The sequence below is a fragment of the Bombyx mori genome, chromosome 6 (genome assembly GCF_030269925.1).
Source record: "Bombyx mori chromosome 6, ASM3026992v2".
NCBI classification, from domain to species: Eukaryota; Metazoa; Arthropoda; class Insecta; order Lepidoptera; family Bombycidae; genus Bombyx; species Bombyx mori.
Genome location: NC_085112.1, coordinates 10,395,784 through 10,413,615, shown reverse-complemented (window position 1 = coordinate 10,413,615; position 17,832 = coordinate 10,395,784). Strand labels below are relative to the sequence as shown.

The window sequence follows — 17,832 nt, the reverse complement described above, 5'->3', positions numbered from 1 at the left end:
TATTCTAATATACGTATATTTAGTATCGATCAGTTTAATAAAATTACTTTACGTACTGCAATATAATTTATGTAACACATTATAATGCATTTTTCATTATACAAATATACTGAAATGACCAAAAGTATACCAGCTATTTCGAGTATCAACACCTGTACAATTAATTAACGTATTATAATTATTGCCACTTTAATATACAAGAGTGTTTTCGAGAAAACACGTTTTTGACACGTGTTAATGCGGTGTTTCCTGAGCGATATGAGTCACTCTTTAAAACGAAATTTGTATTATCATCAACAGTTACCAAGGACTCAGCTGAGCCGGAGCCCCTAGATGCCAATGAGCGAAGATAAACAACTCATCATTTATATAATAACTAGCGACCCGCCCTCGCTTCGCTTCGGAAACATTAAAACACACATGAAACCAAAAAAATAAAATAAAAAAAAATGAAAAAAAGTAGCCTATGTTCATCAGGGACAATGTCGGCTTCTAATGGAAAAAGAATTTTTCAAATCGGTCCAGTACTTTCGGAGCCTATTCGAAACAAACAAACATGCAAATCTTTCCTCTTTATAATATTAGTATAGATAGTATAGAAGTATAGATATATAAAAATAAATTGCTGTTCGTTAGTCTCGCTAAAACTCGAGAACGGCTGGACTAATTTGGCTAATTTTGGTCTCGAATTATTTATGAAAGTCTAGAGAAGGTTTAAAAGGTAGATATTGAATGTAAATGTTTGGAATTAAATAAAAACAACAATTTTGTTTTCCCTTTGATATGTCCCCCATCGGACGGATTCCTTTTGTTTGTTTTAAGTTTATTTCATACAAAAGCTTAGGTCTTTTATTTATTTATTATTCTTATATTTATTGAGGCAGTACGAAGTCTGCCGGGTCAGCTAGTCAGCTAATAAAAATAGTAATTTAGTGCATGTTTTAGTTTGTACTGTAAATAAACAATTTACAAACATTTAGGGCATTGTCAATGTCAATATCGAGTACGGGTGGGATGCGGCCTATTTTGTTGCCGTCCAGAAAACGCATGACCAATGACCGGCAATGACATATCGGCGTGTTAGTTATCCATACTCACTAATATTATAAATGTGACAGTGTGTTTGTTTGGGTGCTTGTCGGTCTTTCTTTGACGTCGAAACGAAGCAAGGGATTGATATACTTTTCTAAAATGATATTTTCGGTTAGGATAGGCTACCATTGATCCCGAATAAACGTCTTATTCGCAAGAGAAACTGTTTTATTAACCTTAGAAAAGATATTTGAAATTTATCCTTGACCCCGCGAACGAAGCCGCGAGTAATATAGCAAGATAGTATACATTTTCTGAGCACAATACTCAAATATCAAGGAATAATGCCAGAAAACTGTAAAATATATTTAAACGTCGGAAGTAATATAACCGATTAAAACACGCGAAATTAAATAGTAAAAGAGTACATAGTTTTAATTATCTTTTCTAAATTCGTAGGTTGTGAGAAAATTAAATACAATCCTTCCCTAGTTAAAAGTTCAAATCGATTTAAATTGATGAATTATTTGTAATCGATCGATTGGCAATTAATAGAAAGGAAAAACGATTCGATTTAAACAAGCCAAACTACAGAATCGAGAGTTTATTGAGGTTCGTCCAATTACTCAACCCACGGTTTTGACGTAAAACCGATTTATTACTGGAATGTTCAGAAAATTTAACGTGTCTTAAAATTTGAAGGTGACAGTATGTATATAAATAGTTTTCAATCGCCACTATCATATAGTATTGTGAATATTCGGTATTTCTGCATTTTTTTTAATGCATTGCGTTGTTGTTTGAATCATTACGTGCAGTAGATATGCGAATGTTGCGATGGATGTGTGGAGAATGGATAGAATACGAAATGAATATGTTAGAGGAAGTCTGAAAGTGGGACCTGTGACAGAGAAGCGAAGTGCGCGTTTGGGATGCTATGTGATGAGACGAAATGAAAATGAGGTTGGAAAGAGAGTGTTAACTATGAATGTGGAATGATATAGAGGAAGAGGTATACCTAAGAAGAAATGAATGGATTGCGTGAAAGATGATATGTGTAAGAGGGGAGTGAACGAAGAAATTGTATATGATAGAGTATGGAAGGAGAAAACATGTTAAGCCGACTCCAAGTGATTGGGAGAAGGGCAGGAGAATGATGTTGCTGTTTGAACGAACTCACGGCCAAACTGGTTGTAAGACAACGAGAACTCCACCCGCCTTGAGACATGAGGTCGAAATTTGAACTCGATCGGTCGAAGAAGTGACATTCTAGAACGGCTTTTCCACCAATTAAACATATCCAAGCTAGTACCTAGAAGTACTTCATGAAAAATTGTCAACGGAAGCGGGATTCGAACACCGGCTCAGTCGCATCGCTCGATACGAGTGCACCGGACGTCTTATTCTTTAGGCCATGGTTTCAAGTTTTACCTGATTGTCCGTTCCGACGTCCAGCGTAATCGGTAAGCATTGGTGTGGCTTAATCCCAGCCAGAGCTGTGTAAAGCGACAGCTTTCCCACTGGAATCCCCATACCGTACGCTCCGAGATCACCCAAGCCCAATATTCTCTCGCCATCGGTGAAAACGATCGCTCGGACATCAGGTTCTGGCCTAAAAACACAAAAAAACTATTTATGACGTCACTTTACTCGCATTAATTCAAACGTTCCGAGCAGAGCATATAACTAAGGGATTCGAAAAATTTAAAAAAAAGATGTATGGTGTCGTGGGACGTTGGACAGGAACGAAGTTCCTTATTATAAAAATATTAATTTTAAGTTCTATTCGAGGTATAAAGAAAATAAAACTGGAGGTTTCGCAACAACCCACGGTCATTCGGTAACGTGCGAACTTATTGTGGTACACTTCATTCACGGTTGTTTGCATAAGAGTTAGTGTATTGCGCAAACGAACGCTCTGAGATCGTGGTTAATGAATAATACAATAATTGTTATTTTTTGTACGTTATTACTAAGTTAAGTCGTACACTGTGTGCATTACTAATAAAAATCTTACGTTACGGACGTTTTTTCCCTATTAGTGTACCCCTTCGCATCGTCCCATTTTCCCCTCAACTCACCAATTTTTTATGATGTTAAACACGTGGCCTTTGTCGTTGATAGTCACGAAGAGACCTCTCGGCCTTCGGTATATGAGGCCGAACCTCTGACAGGCCAGACCAACGGTCGGAGTGTACACTATCGGTAAATACTTCTCGACGTTCTCGGCTAGAAGTCTAAAGAACAGTTTCTCGTTTCGATCCTGCAATACAAAAACGTTGTGTATACCTAAACGTGCCAATGGACTCATCTTTATTTATAAATAAGAAAAATATCAAGTCTGTTTATCAAAAGAATTTGCATATTTTTTCTTCACTGCCTATCACATATAACAAGCTTATAATAAAGTAATGAACAACAAAAAGTGTGGTATTTTTTTTTAATTACAAAATTATCAATACTTAAACCAAAGAGGAAGTGTAATACCTACATGAAATTGTCGAATTCCGATAATTAGGTACTACTAGTTAAAAATAAATAACAGATTGGTCTGATTTTACTAATATCAATTATTGAATACATTTGAACTTGATGTAATTTCGTGTGGAGGATTCTTTTATTTTATATGGCATACTACATGTTGACAGAGAATAGTTGAAGGCCGACCTGACTTTAAGATCTAGGTAGATCTGGGATGGCTATCAATCGCAGTGCCATAACGCCAAGAAACAGCAAAACCGCTTTGAGAAAAGCGGTAACTATAGTTATGATTTTAATAAACGACTGTGTCACTTCACTACAGAAGTCGTTCGTAAACATATGTTAGGTACATAATTAATTACAAAAAATGACACCAGCACCGGATCGAAACAATTTACGGCGTGACGATGATAACCACATGATTACAAATACGCCTCACTTTTATGCGACTAACGTTACATCATAATATATTTTTCGTAAGCCAAAAAAAAACTCGTATATTTACTAGAGTGAACAAGCTTGACATGTTAAATAATTTATAAAAGTACGTATATATTCACCACATCTTTAAGCCAGTTAATAACGCGGTAGCTAGCTGATACGAGTTTGAATGATTTTTTTGTTATTTTTTTTTTTTTACTTAAGATGGGTGGATGAGCTCACGACCCACCTGATGTTAAGTGGTTACCGGAGCCCATAGACATCTACAACATAAATGCCGCCACCCACCTTGAGATATGAGTTCTAAGGTCTCAATATAGTTACAACGGATGCTCCACCCTTCAAACCGAAACGCATTACTGCTTACCGGCAGAAATAGGCAGGGTTGTGGTACCTACCCGTGTGGGCTCACAAGAGGTCCTACTACCAGTAATTACGCAAATTAAAAATTTGCAGGTTTGATTCTTATTACACGATGTTATTCCTTCACCTTGAAAGTCAATCGTGAACATTTGTCAAGTACGTATTTCATTAGAAAAATTGGTACCCGCCAGCGGGATTCGAACACCGATGCATCGCTACATACGAATGCACCGAACGTCTTATCCTTTAGGCCACGACGACTTCAAATTCCATTTCGTTTAGGCAGATTCGTATTATTTAAATTTTCATTATTACAAGATAACATACGCTCCACATGATTGTGGGCGATCATGTCACGTACGGACATCGGCAATGCCAGTGTCACAAGACGCTACCTGCTACTAAATTATTATGATTTTAAACTACTTCTTACTACTACTTCTATAAGAACGATTGAAACTGTAATAAAACTGTTAAGACAAATTTAGTTTACATCAGCCATCAATGTCTAACAGCCCAATAAATTAATCCGTCCTCACGAAACACTCCATCCCAAGTTAGAACCAAAACCGAAATTAATACGACGGATTTAATTAAATAAACGGTACCTTTATCAGGTTTAGTCACCTGTAACTCGACGAGGTAGAGATATTTGTTCAGATTGTCCTCGTATCTGTCCACTGATATCCTGCAAATGTCCAGCTGTTCTTCTTGACTTTTGAATTTGGCCGCCAAAAGACCGTGAATGCCGAGAGCCTGACGTTCTTCTAAAGTAAACGCGAGACCCTAAAATTGTCATTGAAACTTGTATCGAAATAACAAAGTAACATTTTATTAACTGACGAAGCATATGCACTATCCAAACCAACAAACCTTTATGATTATCTTAATTATTCATTTCAAACGTGACCCTGAAATATAACCGGTCAATGTCTTTCGTAACAATTTTATAAGTGACAACCTAAAATATGATAACAACAACTTCGATGCCCCGTGTTTCACTAACTAGAACTTACTTTATTAAGGCGAGGATCTCTAAGGTGGTCGATGCCTCGGACAACATTCGGGCAAATGATATTGCCGGTTACTTCGTGGTAATCCCGACATTGTATCGAGGAAGGTTCGAGGATCGAGTTCTTTGTTAGGATGTACGCCAGGGCCCTGTTTGGACCTATTGCGTTTGTGCAACATCTGAAACAAATAAAGCAATTTCTGCTCGAGGCTGAAGTCTCAAATATATCTATATATATATAAATGAATTGCTGTTCGTTAGTCTCGCTAAAACTCGAGAAGGGCTGGACCGATTTGGCTAATTATGGTCTTGAATTATTCGTGAAAGTCCAGAGAAGGTTGAAAAGGTAGATAAATATGAAAATGCTCGGAATTAAATAAAAATAGCAATTTTGTTTTTCCTTTGATGTGTCCCCCGTCGGACGGATTCCTTTTGTTTGTTTTAAGTTTATTTTATACAAATTTTAGTTTTTTTATTTATCGATTGAGACGCTACGAAGTCTGTCGGGTCAGCTAGTACAATATAAAAATGACCGTCCTGTTCTAAAAAATGAAATGCAACATTGCCTATTAGATAAACACCAAAGCTATGGTAACTACATACATATAATATGTGCCGACGTCGCAAATTCGATTGCGCTGATATAGATATCTGAATCTGAACATGATAAAGTAAAAAAATACCGAGAGAATTTTCATACGGTTTTCACCAATGGACGGAGTGATTCATGAGGAAGGTTTAGGTGTATATTTAATTGAGGCCGTCAGCGCTAAAGCGGCCTGAGCTTACCATAGTTAGTATAGAAGCAATTAGGTATGAATTTTCATGAATTTGAATTTGAGTAGGCAAAAAAACAATACGCGCAAAAATAATGTTTACAAAGCTATCTGTTATCTATGGGTGAAACTAAGGCCGGTTTTGCATCAACGAAAATTTGCAATTGCAATGCAAAATTTATTATTTGTTAAATAAATATTTATACAATATTTTTACATATAAGCTTGATTATAAAAAATTGTGGGTTAGGCCACTTTTGCGCTAACGGCCTCAATTATAATTTTGACTGAAATTCGATTATGATTGTTGAAGATGTCAGAATAATACCGACTGAGAGCATAACTAGCAGCATAACTTGCGCGCACCACGTAAATCAATGAAGCTAAATTAAAATATTGTTTTAAGCATATAAAAGACTTCAAACATATCTTGAGATCAAGAAAAGTTTTGGATTAATAGCGTATATATACGTAAGTATTCTTATTAAATTAAATTAGACCATCGTTTTCTGAATTTAATCTAAATAAAAACTGTTTACTGGTACCAAGCACTTAATTGTTTCTTTACGATTCTTTTTCATCATAGAGGTAATACCCATTTTCACGAATTAGACATAAAATCTCGAGAGCAAGTGAGATTTCTTTCTTTATTAATCTAAGGCCTCATCAGACCTGTGAACCAGTGGCTAGCGAAGCCCAGACCATCGCGCCGCGAATTATGCCACCCACCTGAGACATGCGATACAACATCTAAATTGTATTATATTGTATAACGGCTGTCCCACACTTTAAGTCTCAAATCTAGACTGTTTCGCGGAAGAAGCAAACCGGTGGTTACATACATTACCGATAGACTATTACACAGCTAATAAATGTACGATTTTTTTTTGATTGCTTAGATGGGTAGACGAGCTCACAGCCCACCTGGTGTTAAGTGGTTATTGGAGCCTATAGACATCGACAACGTAAATGCGCCACCCACCTTGAGATATAAGTTCTAGGTCTCAAGTATAGTACAACGGCTACCCCACCCTTCAAACCGAAACGCATTACTGCTTCACGGCAGAAATAGGCAGGGTGGTGGTACCCACGCGCGGACTCACAAGAGGTCCTACCACCAGTAAAAAAGGGGGTGAAAACTCCACGAATGTGGGGTTTTCAAAACCATGTACCAAGCAACCAACGGCACAGCATTTAAATTACATACCCGATCCTGTAGACGGAATGGTAAACAGTTGACGTCGACCAAAACACGTCATTACGGATCCTCCTGTGCTCAACGGTGCTTTTAGGTACCACAAGCACCGGTCACCGTCCTCGTCGAACCCGTCGCTTGCGACGAAGGGCTCGACGAGTGAATTAACCCACAGACACAGCCCACTGAGTTTCTCGAAGGATCTTCTCAGTGGGTCGCGTTTCCGATCCTATGGTAGATTCTGCGAAGCACTACTCTTGCTAGGGCCATTGTTAGCACCACTCCGGTTTGAGCCCCATGAGCTCACGTACACGTTAGGGCGAAGCTGATATAGCCTCTCAAGGCTATCAGCATAGCATAGAAAAAAAAGGCACAGGATAACATTAAAATCCGTTTTGCAAATAATAATAATCTATTTTTACATAGTTCTTGACATTGATAAGTGCTAGAGCTAGCAACGCTAGCAGCTGTAGCTCGTGACTGCGTTATTGTATGGATTTACCGAAATATTTCATAACTAATTAACACGTCGAAATTTTCTATTACAGCTTACGGAAATCGTGTTTATGTTAATATATAAAGATATATAGCACTTTTTAATTACTGTATACACACGATAAACCGTATAGACTTTTGCCACAGTAAATTCACGCAAACGAATTAATTCTATACATATATTATTAGTGGAACCATTTGAAAGATTTAGGTCCAGTGGTGGAGCTAAAGAATTTTACGGTATACCCAATGTTCTTATATTATACAAATAGTAAGTACGAATATTTATCGGTATGCGAGCCCCGCTTCCTCTAAATACAACTCTTCTATCCTCATAACCAATGAGCCAATAATAGCAAAGTATGTCAACTATTCTTATTCGCCAACAAACCTTCCCTTAATTCCTACCTTAAATATTTGTAGTTATTTTCTTTGATTTTCGTGAGTGATAGATATTAATTAAAACTACTTTTACAGTTTAATCTCGCGTTTTTATTGCCATTATATCGAGAGGCGGACGATTATATTTTGGTTTAAGCGACATTTTAAAACTTTACAGTAGAGACATTGCAAGTTTAAAATTTGGAAAAAATAACATGAACAAAAAATTAGTCCGCTATTTGATTGATATTAATATAATTGAAGTTCGATTAAATACATCGAATTGTTGATGATAAATACCAAATAAAAAGGACCTTTAATTACAAAGATAAATGTTGTGTATTAAGCGAAATGTTTAACCCATAGACACAGCCCACTGTTTTTTTTTTTTTATTGCTTTGATAGGTGGACGAGCTCACAGCCCATCTGTTGTTAAGTGGTGACTGGAGCCCATAGACATCCACAACGTAAATGCGCCACCCACCTTGAGATACAAGTTCTAAGGTCTCAAGTATAGTTACAACGGCTGCCCCACCCTTCAAACCGAAACGCATTCGCCGAATCTTCTCAGTAGGTCGCGTTTCCGATCCGGTGGTAGATTCTGCGAAGCACTGCTCTTGCTAAGGCCAGTGTTAGCAACGTCGTCAGGTTTGAGCCCCGTGAGCTCACCTACTAGTTAAGGTTACGCTGAAATAGCCTCTCAAGGCTCTCAGCTTAAGTAGGAAACAAAAAAAAATACGTTGTAGATGTTTATGGGCTCCACAGTAACCACTAAACACCAGGTAGGCTGTGAGCTCGTCCACCCAACTATGTAATATAAAATAAAAAAAAAGATAACCCCTTAATTCCATAACATAAGAGATGATATTACAGTCTCAAGGGCCACTCGAACGTGCAACAGCTTTCGACGAGTTCTATAACAGCTTCAGTCGAGGGGCAATTTTATTGATTCGCTTTCATCCGGATTAAATCAGTTCAAGTACGTACGATACGTCATCGGGCAGATTAACAACGATCGCCGGATAAACAGTATTACTCCCATCAAAAGATGAAATGATTTAATAACGTCAAAACGTTTCGTGATTCATTCCTGAAAGATACGTAGTGTAGATGCGAATAATGATAACGGGCCAATTTTTTTTTTAATTTTTTTTTTATTGCTTAGATGGGTGGACGAGCTCACAGCCCACCTGATGTTAAGTGGTTACTGGAGCCCATAGACATCTACAACGTAAATGCGCCACCCACCTTGAGATATAAGTTCTAAGGTCTCCGTATAGCTACAATTTGGACAAATTGGACAAACGTTTGGACACAAAGACCCTAATGAATAATTTTTTTTAGTGCTTTTGCAAATAAAAAGGTAGCGAATTTAATGACAGAAGAAAAAAAGCATTGTAAGCATCCAAAATTGAACTGTTAGTAGAATTTACTTTTAATGTACAATAAAGTATCCTCTGCATTAAGTACACTTCGATATGACTGTCGCAGCATAGTTGAGATACGCTCCTTTGCTGAAAAAAATCGCGACATCATCGTGCGTTCGAAAAAATGCGTATCGTAATCCGTTAATCTCAATTATGTTCCAATACCGAAATTCATGTTTTATATGATACCTAATTCAAATCTTTAAAAAAAGATATTTATAAAAAAAAAACAGTAGACATTCAATAACGTAATCGATATGACGTCTGAAAATGTAATCGATAATCTTTAATGCTTAGACGGCGACACGTAAGATCGATAAAATACGATACCAAAGATACCTGTCGAGTTCTATACTGACAATGAAAGTCGATACCGTTAATTGATGATCAATGTCAAGGTGAACAAATTATTTGTATGGAACTTACGTTTTATTCGGTGCTTATTCACGACCTCATTGTTCAATCGTGTTGATGTAAATTACACACGTTGCATTTAAAATAATTAAGCTCTTCCGGTAGCTACAAACTTTAGTGGTGAAGCGATTGTTATGTAATTGGTCGATTTTCGCGTGACAGTTATATTTGTATGTATGTCGTGAATGGGCGTTGTCCAAGCTCTCAATAACCATTGGCAAATTATGCAAGTGAGAACAACAAATTTGGCAAACAACGGACGGGTCGTGCCTTACCACGTACAGATCAAGCCCCAAATATTACGTTACCAACGTGCGAACAACTACATAATTCTTTTACAAACACAATTTTAGTCCACAGAACACGACGGCTTGTATACAAATGTCGTTATGTAAGAACGTCGTCGCGTCATTAATGAGCGCTGCTTTAAAACATAAACAAAGAAACTGAACCTATTATAATTAATACTCGCAAACTGTCCAAATTAATAATTGCAATATTCGAGAACTTCGGCAATAGGCACACGATCTGCTCTACCCCCTACCTTGAGACATTAGGTCGAAATTCGAATCACGTAACGCGTTAATGTTTCTAGACGGAAAATTGAAAACGGGACTTCGAGCGGGCCACGAGGTTGGGGCAAGTCATCGAGTTCCAATGGTAACACAAAAACTAGAAATAAGGTCTACATATTTATCTGTTCTTAACACCCGCAGTCTACCTGTGATCATGGCGCTTGCAACAACGCCGAAATATCCGGAACTCATTAAATATGAAAATCGTAATAAGAACCCATTAAATAAGAGTGTATGTAATGTATGGAGTAGAATTAGTAGTAGTTAAAGGTAGACTCGGTGCATTTCCGTTTGTTCTGATTAATAACTAAACATACTATTATCATACAAATTGTGCTGGCCTTAGGGAATTGTCGCGGGAATGTAGGTGTTTACAAGCTTTCCAATGCCAATTTTACACACATATTGCGTGCAACTGCCAACTCTGTTTCTAATAGCTAGTCTGACCTAAAAATTATTACGCTAATTTCAACGAATGATTTTTAATGTACTCTTTCAACTATGTAACAGACCAAATTCCTTGGGGATTTTAACAAATACAGACAAGCTCGAATGATAACGAAAACTCCTCGTCAATTCTGAAGATTCTAATGGAGGTGGAGACTAGGAAGTATGCCTATAGGCTACTACTATATATTTAACTTATGAAACGGTGTATGCCTAACATTACACACAAGATTAGAGACGAAACATTATGGAATCCTGAAATTAGTAGAAATTAGTGAAATTAGTGAAATAGTTAAAAAACCCGGACAATTTACATATTTCACAGAACTTCCTAAATATACATTCCCATTAAAAAGAATTTTCATAACCCAAAGAAAAGTCTACAGTGCACGCTGATGCTTCTCGGTCTACATAGTTAAAGAACAGGAAATAAAATTCACTCCAAGAGCTTTAATACCAATCAGTCCTGGACAATATTGTATTGAAGACAGGCTCACAATTCATCTGTTCTTTCTGCTTGGATGGGTGGACGAGCTCACGGTCCACCTGGTGTTAAGTGTTTACTGAAGACATGAACAACGTAAATACCGCCTTAAGATATGAGTTCTTAGGGCGATACAGACATTGTGCGGGAACGGAGGGCGCTGTCTGTAAGAGCTAATATGATTGCCCGCAGGTTCGCTCGATGTTCACGGGATGTCAAAATTACTCTATTTAGAGCGTTTTGTACGTCCTTCTACATGAGCGGACTGTGGGTATTCTGTATTTAAAAGCACTATAGTGCCTTACGCGTCCAATACAACAATGCATTCAGGGCGTTGTTGGGGCTGCTTCGGTTCTGTAGCGCGTCGAGGATGGTCACCGAGACACGATTCGATTGTTTCTATTCGACCATGCGGAAACGGCGCACATCCCTGATTCGCGGGTCCAGGTCAGCCCTAACAGCATCCTGAAGGCATTATAGCAGACCGTTATGATTGTCAGTCCTTGAACCATGGTGCCACGGTTCACTTGCAGACTAACAAAAATAATAATAACCTCTTAGGTAACTAAATATAAAGTAAAGTAAGTACATAATGCTTATAAATAATATTAAATAATATTATAATCTTAGTTGAGAAGGCTATTTGTTTATTGTTAGTATTTGTTTATTTTATCTTCTTTTCTTTATGTACCTATATGTAATTGAATTTTGACTAAATGTGTTTTTACTATATGGATTATTATTATCTGATAAATAAATGAATTATGATTATTATTAATAGTCACAGACGCAGAAAAAACATGAGGCCTTATCGTCAGTTAAAAGACTTAAGATGTTAGTCTCAATAGTAATATTTCCAAGTATACCGTAAGTAATATTTCCGTATTCGCCATTTGGCTATCTTACTCTATAGATCAGAAGTCACAAATGTACGAATGGGGAGTATTTCGTGGCTGCCTCGACGGACCGTGCTAGTCATGGTCTCATTGACTAACATTATTTTAATTTAATCTTTAATCTTCAATAGTTTATCGAAACCCTCCTGGGTGAGAGGGCATTGTTGCTTCGGTAAGTAGGGGATTTGTATTGCCAGAAGCAAGCTGACAATGTGCGACTTAAACATACCGGAAACAATCACACACCCGTTCTTTGCCTTGTATCAGAGACAACATAGTGTTCTTAGCGATAAAATAGGTTCTAAACGATCACAATGAACACACGTACCTACCATCAATTCTAAGACCCCACCAACTGAAAAAACAAGGCGACAGACCATGAAAGAGCATCTCCCTCTGGACTGATCTGCCGAAAGTGTGGTTTTCATTGCTTTCTGTTGCATAATGTCAAAATAGGGTATGTAGGTGTACTAAAACAACATTTTCCTATGTTTATCATTATGACAAAGAGCAACATCATCCAGGATACATAAATGCTTCCTGACATACATTGTTTTTGAAACTGCTATTGTCATGACACCGACAACCGATGGTCTATCACATCACAGACCACAGCATATGATGCCCTATATTTCTATGTTTTGTGTCGGCATGAATCTAATTGTGTACAAAGAAACAGTGAAGATACTATTTGACTTCCATAATCATCTAAAGCGCCAAGTGAAAATTCAGTGCTCAATATCGGAGACGAAAGAAAGAATGAAGCAAATATTGGAGAAAAATGGATTAAATGAAGAAAGTTTGTGGTTTTCTTATCCTTAAAAAGGGCCCATAAATATATTTACTGGAACTTTACCTGGTACTCCATCTAATAATCAGAGTTAATTTAATCGGAGTCACCACCACTTATATTTGAGGCTTATTTTGGAAGACATGAAATGTTAAAGGCTTATTAAAATTTATTTATAGTCCCTCACTTTTAATATTTATAAGAGATCCACTTTTTCAATTTATTTTTGAATTACCAATAATAAGAGTATCTATTATTTGTTTATAGGACAGTGCTCATTCTTCTTAAATAATTAAAAAAAAAAACTAAAATGCCAAGACTATTTGCTTATGTCTTACATGGTAAAATCTAAATTATTCTCTTATCAGTTATAATAATCTGTTATCTGATTATATTGCAGGTAAATCAATTAAGTAATTAAGGAAAGAATAATTTATTTTAATTAATGATGTTTCTTATTTCCTGTGAATATTGAGATGCAATAAATCTCCCATAATGATACAAAATAACAGAAACTTATGGCTATTCAATTCTGTAATTTACAAAACTGAAATGTAACCAAAATTCTCCAAATTTTACATGAAGTGTAATAAATAAATACTAAACCTTAGAAGTCATGTGTCAAGGTGGATGCTAGCATTCACATTATAGATGTTTATGGGCTTTTTTTTTCCGGGCCGGGGGCCGTTCTTCCTACGAGGTCCCCGCTCCTAGGGGATGTTTATGGGCTACAGTAACCACTTAACACCAGGCGGGCCGTAATCTAGTCCACCCATCAAACCAATAAAAAACACTCAATAGATTAGAATTTAATTTAATATACAATAAAATTTCAATATTTTAATAAATTGAATTATTTTTATTTGTAATTATTAATTTACATGAAATGTGATTTAAAAATCACAATACTGTGAACTAGTTTCAAGCCACTTAATGGATATCTCAACAAGGTCACGTTGTGGAAGGATCATCTATTTTTTGCAAAGTAGATTATTGATTAGCATAATAACGTCAATTAGAAAAAAAACGCTCAAAATGTTCGAATTTATATTACCGGATATAGGCGGAAAGAAAATTATAATAAAAGAGGTAAATCATAAACGTGAAACCTTGAAGCGAGCTAAGCGATGTGTAAAGCATTTCCCGAATGAGAAAACCCAATGAAAATGCATGAATAACAAATAAACCACGAATGGGTTTTAACTTTAACTGTTTTAGACAAAATTGCCTATATCTAACATAGGTTTGAGAGACGCGCAAGTCTGCCGAACTCTATGCGTAAAAATGTAGTAACCGTTCCTTAATTTTACTCTCTCAGTTTGTTTCTAAATCGGATTTAAAACAGCTGTCACGTTATGTAAAGAACAAAAATAAAAGAAAATGTACTTACAATAACGATCTGGACACACTGGAAAACATTTCAAATATTTTTTTTCATATAAATGCAAATCACTAACAAACCCGAGACCTTCCCGTTACCCGAAATGAATTTTTTGCTATTTTTAAATAAAATTAAATAACGCCCTCCATTCCATGTAGTGGCAGTCGGACTGTTTCAGTAGTAGTAGTAGTAAGGTTTTTCTCGAAGAGAAAGGCAAAGGAACTAAGCCATACAGCCAATTCTTAAGTTTAATATTTTCATATATAATTTTATGTTTCAAGGCAAAAAAGCCAATTCTTTAGTATTCTTCATTTATAAATATTTTTCAAATCCGTGTAAATTTCTATTCAGATTTTTTTTTTTTTTTTCCCCTTTTGTTTCGGTTGAGAGTTGTCGCAATCGTGTTTCTTGGATAATCTGACTATAAAGTCAAAATTTGTGTTCTCCATTATAAGTCTCCGAAAGTAGAGGTAATGTATTCATATACTGCTCTAAAACTTGCAGGGCACTTAAGCAATTCTTGAAGAGAAGGCGGGATGCTATCCTTATAAACCTCTTGCAGTTTATCAATAAATAGGATGCGATGAATATTAAAAGCTGGACATGTGAAAAAAATATGATGTAAAGTTTGTTCTTCATTTAGTGAGCATTTATTACAATTTGGTGATGAAGTTATTTTCATTCGGTAAAGGTGAGCGCTAAATTTGCAATGACCAAATCTCAGTCTACAAATCTGTGTGTAGAACTTCCTTTTACAGAAATATTTGCTCCTAGCGAACCAGGGTTTAATACCGATTTCATTATTTATTTCAGCATACCATTTACCTTTGGTTTCATTCATATGCCTTCTGTTTTCGAGCCAATCTTTATTAATTTGTTGACAAATATCAGGAATTAGGTCTTGCCATGGAATTGAAATATTTTTAATCTGGCCACCCAAGTTATTTATTGATTTTGCAAAATTATCAACTTTTTCATTGCCCACCACTCCACAATGTGCTGGAGTCCATGTGAATTCAACAGTGATATTTTGGTTACGCAAATCCGTCCAAAGTTTTTTAATATGATAGATGACATGGTTTATTCTATTGCTAAAGCAATTATTTTGAAGGTTGGAAAGAACTGACATACTGTCACTGACGATAAGCCACTTATTCTGTTTTCTGGCACATATGTCTTCTTTTATATATTTCAAGGCATGCAATATAGCAAGTGCTTCTGCTGTGAAAATGCTGGATGAAGGTGGTAAACCAAATCCATATCCAACCTTAATATTGTTGTGATAATAGGCTAGTGATACTCCTTGATCTGATTTTGAGGCGTCAGTATAAATACAGTGAAAATCAGGCCATTCGGTTATGTGTTGATCAAAGTCTTCTTTAGATTTAAGGTCATTATTTATAGATATACGCATAGCACAGAATTTACTCTCAAATGTATCTTCATAACAAGCCCATTTATCAACTGCTTTGTAAATGTTATATTGCTCAACAAACGCCATAAAATTCGAGAAGTGAAGAAGAATGAAAGGGTATTTTGGGGAATTAATGGAAGAAGGAATAGTTTGGGAATGCTGAAGTTTTCGCAGTAGTGCATGATGTGAAATAGCAAAGAGCTTAAGAAGAAATTTAAATTTTAAAAATTTGAATCTTAGATGTAATGGTGGGACGTTACATTCTACTTGCATAGATATTATTGGTGTGGTTTTCATGGCACCAGTTATTAATCGCAAACTGTTGTTTTGGATAATTTCAAGCTTTTTAATAAGAATGGAATTTGATGCGTAACAAAAATAGCTGTACTCAAAATGAGATCGGACTATAGATTTGTACAACATAAGTAAAATTTTAGGGTCAGCACCCCATGATGTCCTTGCAAGAGGCTTAAGAATATTGAAGGCTTTAGAAGCTCTGTCTGACAAGTCATAAACATGCTTATTCCAAGATAAATTCTTGGTAAATATTACACCAAGAAATTTAAATTCATCTACCATAGGGTTTAAGTTATCATTATAATATAAGTTAGCACATAAATTTCTAGATCTACTAAAAACCACTACTTTCGATTTACTCAAACTTATATCCAATTTTAAGTAATTAAAGTAAACTTTTAATTTTTTTAAAGCTGTGTTTAATTTGTTTTCTGCTATTACCATGTTAGATTCTGAGCAGTACACAGCTAAATCATCAGCATATTGTAAGTTTGTGACTTCTGGACCAAGAACAATATTTAATTTATGAATATACAGAATAAACAATAATGGACTAAGTATTCCACCTTGACAAACTCCCAAATAAGAGGGTTTTGGACCGTATAAATTATTATTAAATTTAACATATACTTGTCGGCCATGTAAAAAATAAAAAATCCAAGCAATTATTTTAACAGGTATGCCAAGAGTCAATAGCTCTCTAGTGAGAACTTTATGGTCAACATTATTAAATGCTCCAACAATATCAAGAAAAACACAGACAAGGAATCTGTTATATGCAAATGCACTATGAATATCTAAGTAAAGATTATTCATACTTTCAGCAGCAGAAAAACCTCTACGGAAACCAAATTGATTTGAAGGTAATAATTTATTTGATTCTATATAGAACTCTAATCTTTGTTTTAACATTTGCTCAAAAAGTTTACCAAAACAAGATGTCAGAGCTATAGGTCGGTATGAATTGTGATTTGTGTTATCTTTGCCTGGTTTTAGTATTGGTACAAGGCAATCAATTTTCCACTCCGGTGGGATCAGAGATGCATTCCAAAGTAGGTTTAATATGAGAATTAACATTTTTTTCACGTCAACTGAGAGATTCTTTAGCATTTTGTATGAAATATTATCCAAACCAAAGGCCGTATCGCGTCTAGAGTTGAGAGCACTATGTAGTTCAGGTAAAGTAAAACTTTTAGTAAGAAATTCATTGTGTGTATGTGTGTTTGATACATGGATATTGAAATTGACCTGTGACTGGGGGTTTGATGAAAATTTATTTAAAAAATCTTGTATCCAACTGCTATTTGTAGAGCTTTTAATATTATTGTTGTGATAGGTTTTGTTAAATTTTCTTATTGTTTTCCAGATGGTCGATAATGGCGTTTGTCTGTTGAGTAACTCACAAAAAGCTGTCCAAGAAGCTTCTCTTTCTTTATTAAGTGAAAGTTTTTTAAGTGCTTGTTGTTTTTTAAATGAGATATAGTTTTCCATAGAAGGATCTGATTTGAATTGCAAATAAACCTTGCGACAC

At 35.8% G+C, this 17,832-nt stretch overlaps 1 protein-coding gene across 1 annotated transcript in view; it reads right to left on the bottom strand.

Moving 5' to 3' along the window:
• Window positions 1-14,773, bottom strand: part of LOC101740919 (NADP-dependent malic enzyme) — a 33,863-nt gene extending 19,090 nt beyond the window's left edge. The window contains exons 1-5 of the mRNA XM_038011491.2: window positions 14,600-14,773; window positions 5,334-5,508; window positions 4,945-5,103; window positions 3,114-3,295; window positions 2,464-2,644 (exon numbers count right to left, since the gene is read on the bottom strand). Coding sequence (XP_037867419.1) covers window positions 2,464-2,644; window positions 3,114-3,295; window positions 4,945-5,103; window positions 5,334-5,508; window positions 14,600-14,628 — 726 coding nt within the window. The 5' untranslated portion in view covers window positions 14,629-14,773. The remainder of the gene's footprint in view (window positions 1-2,463; window positions 2,645-3,113; window positions 3,296-4,944; window positions 5,104-5,333; window positions 5,509-14,599) is intronic.
• Between the last annotated feature and the right edge of the window lie 3,059 nt (window positions 14,774-17,832).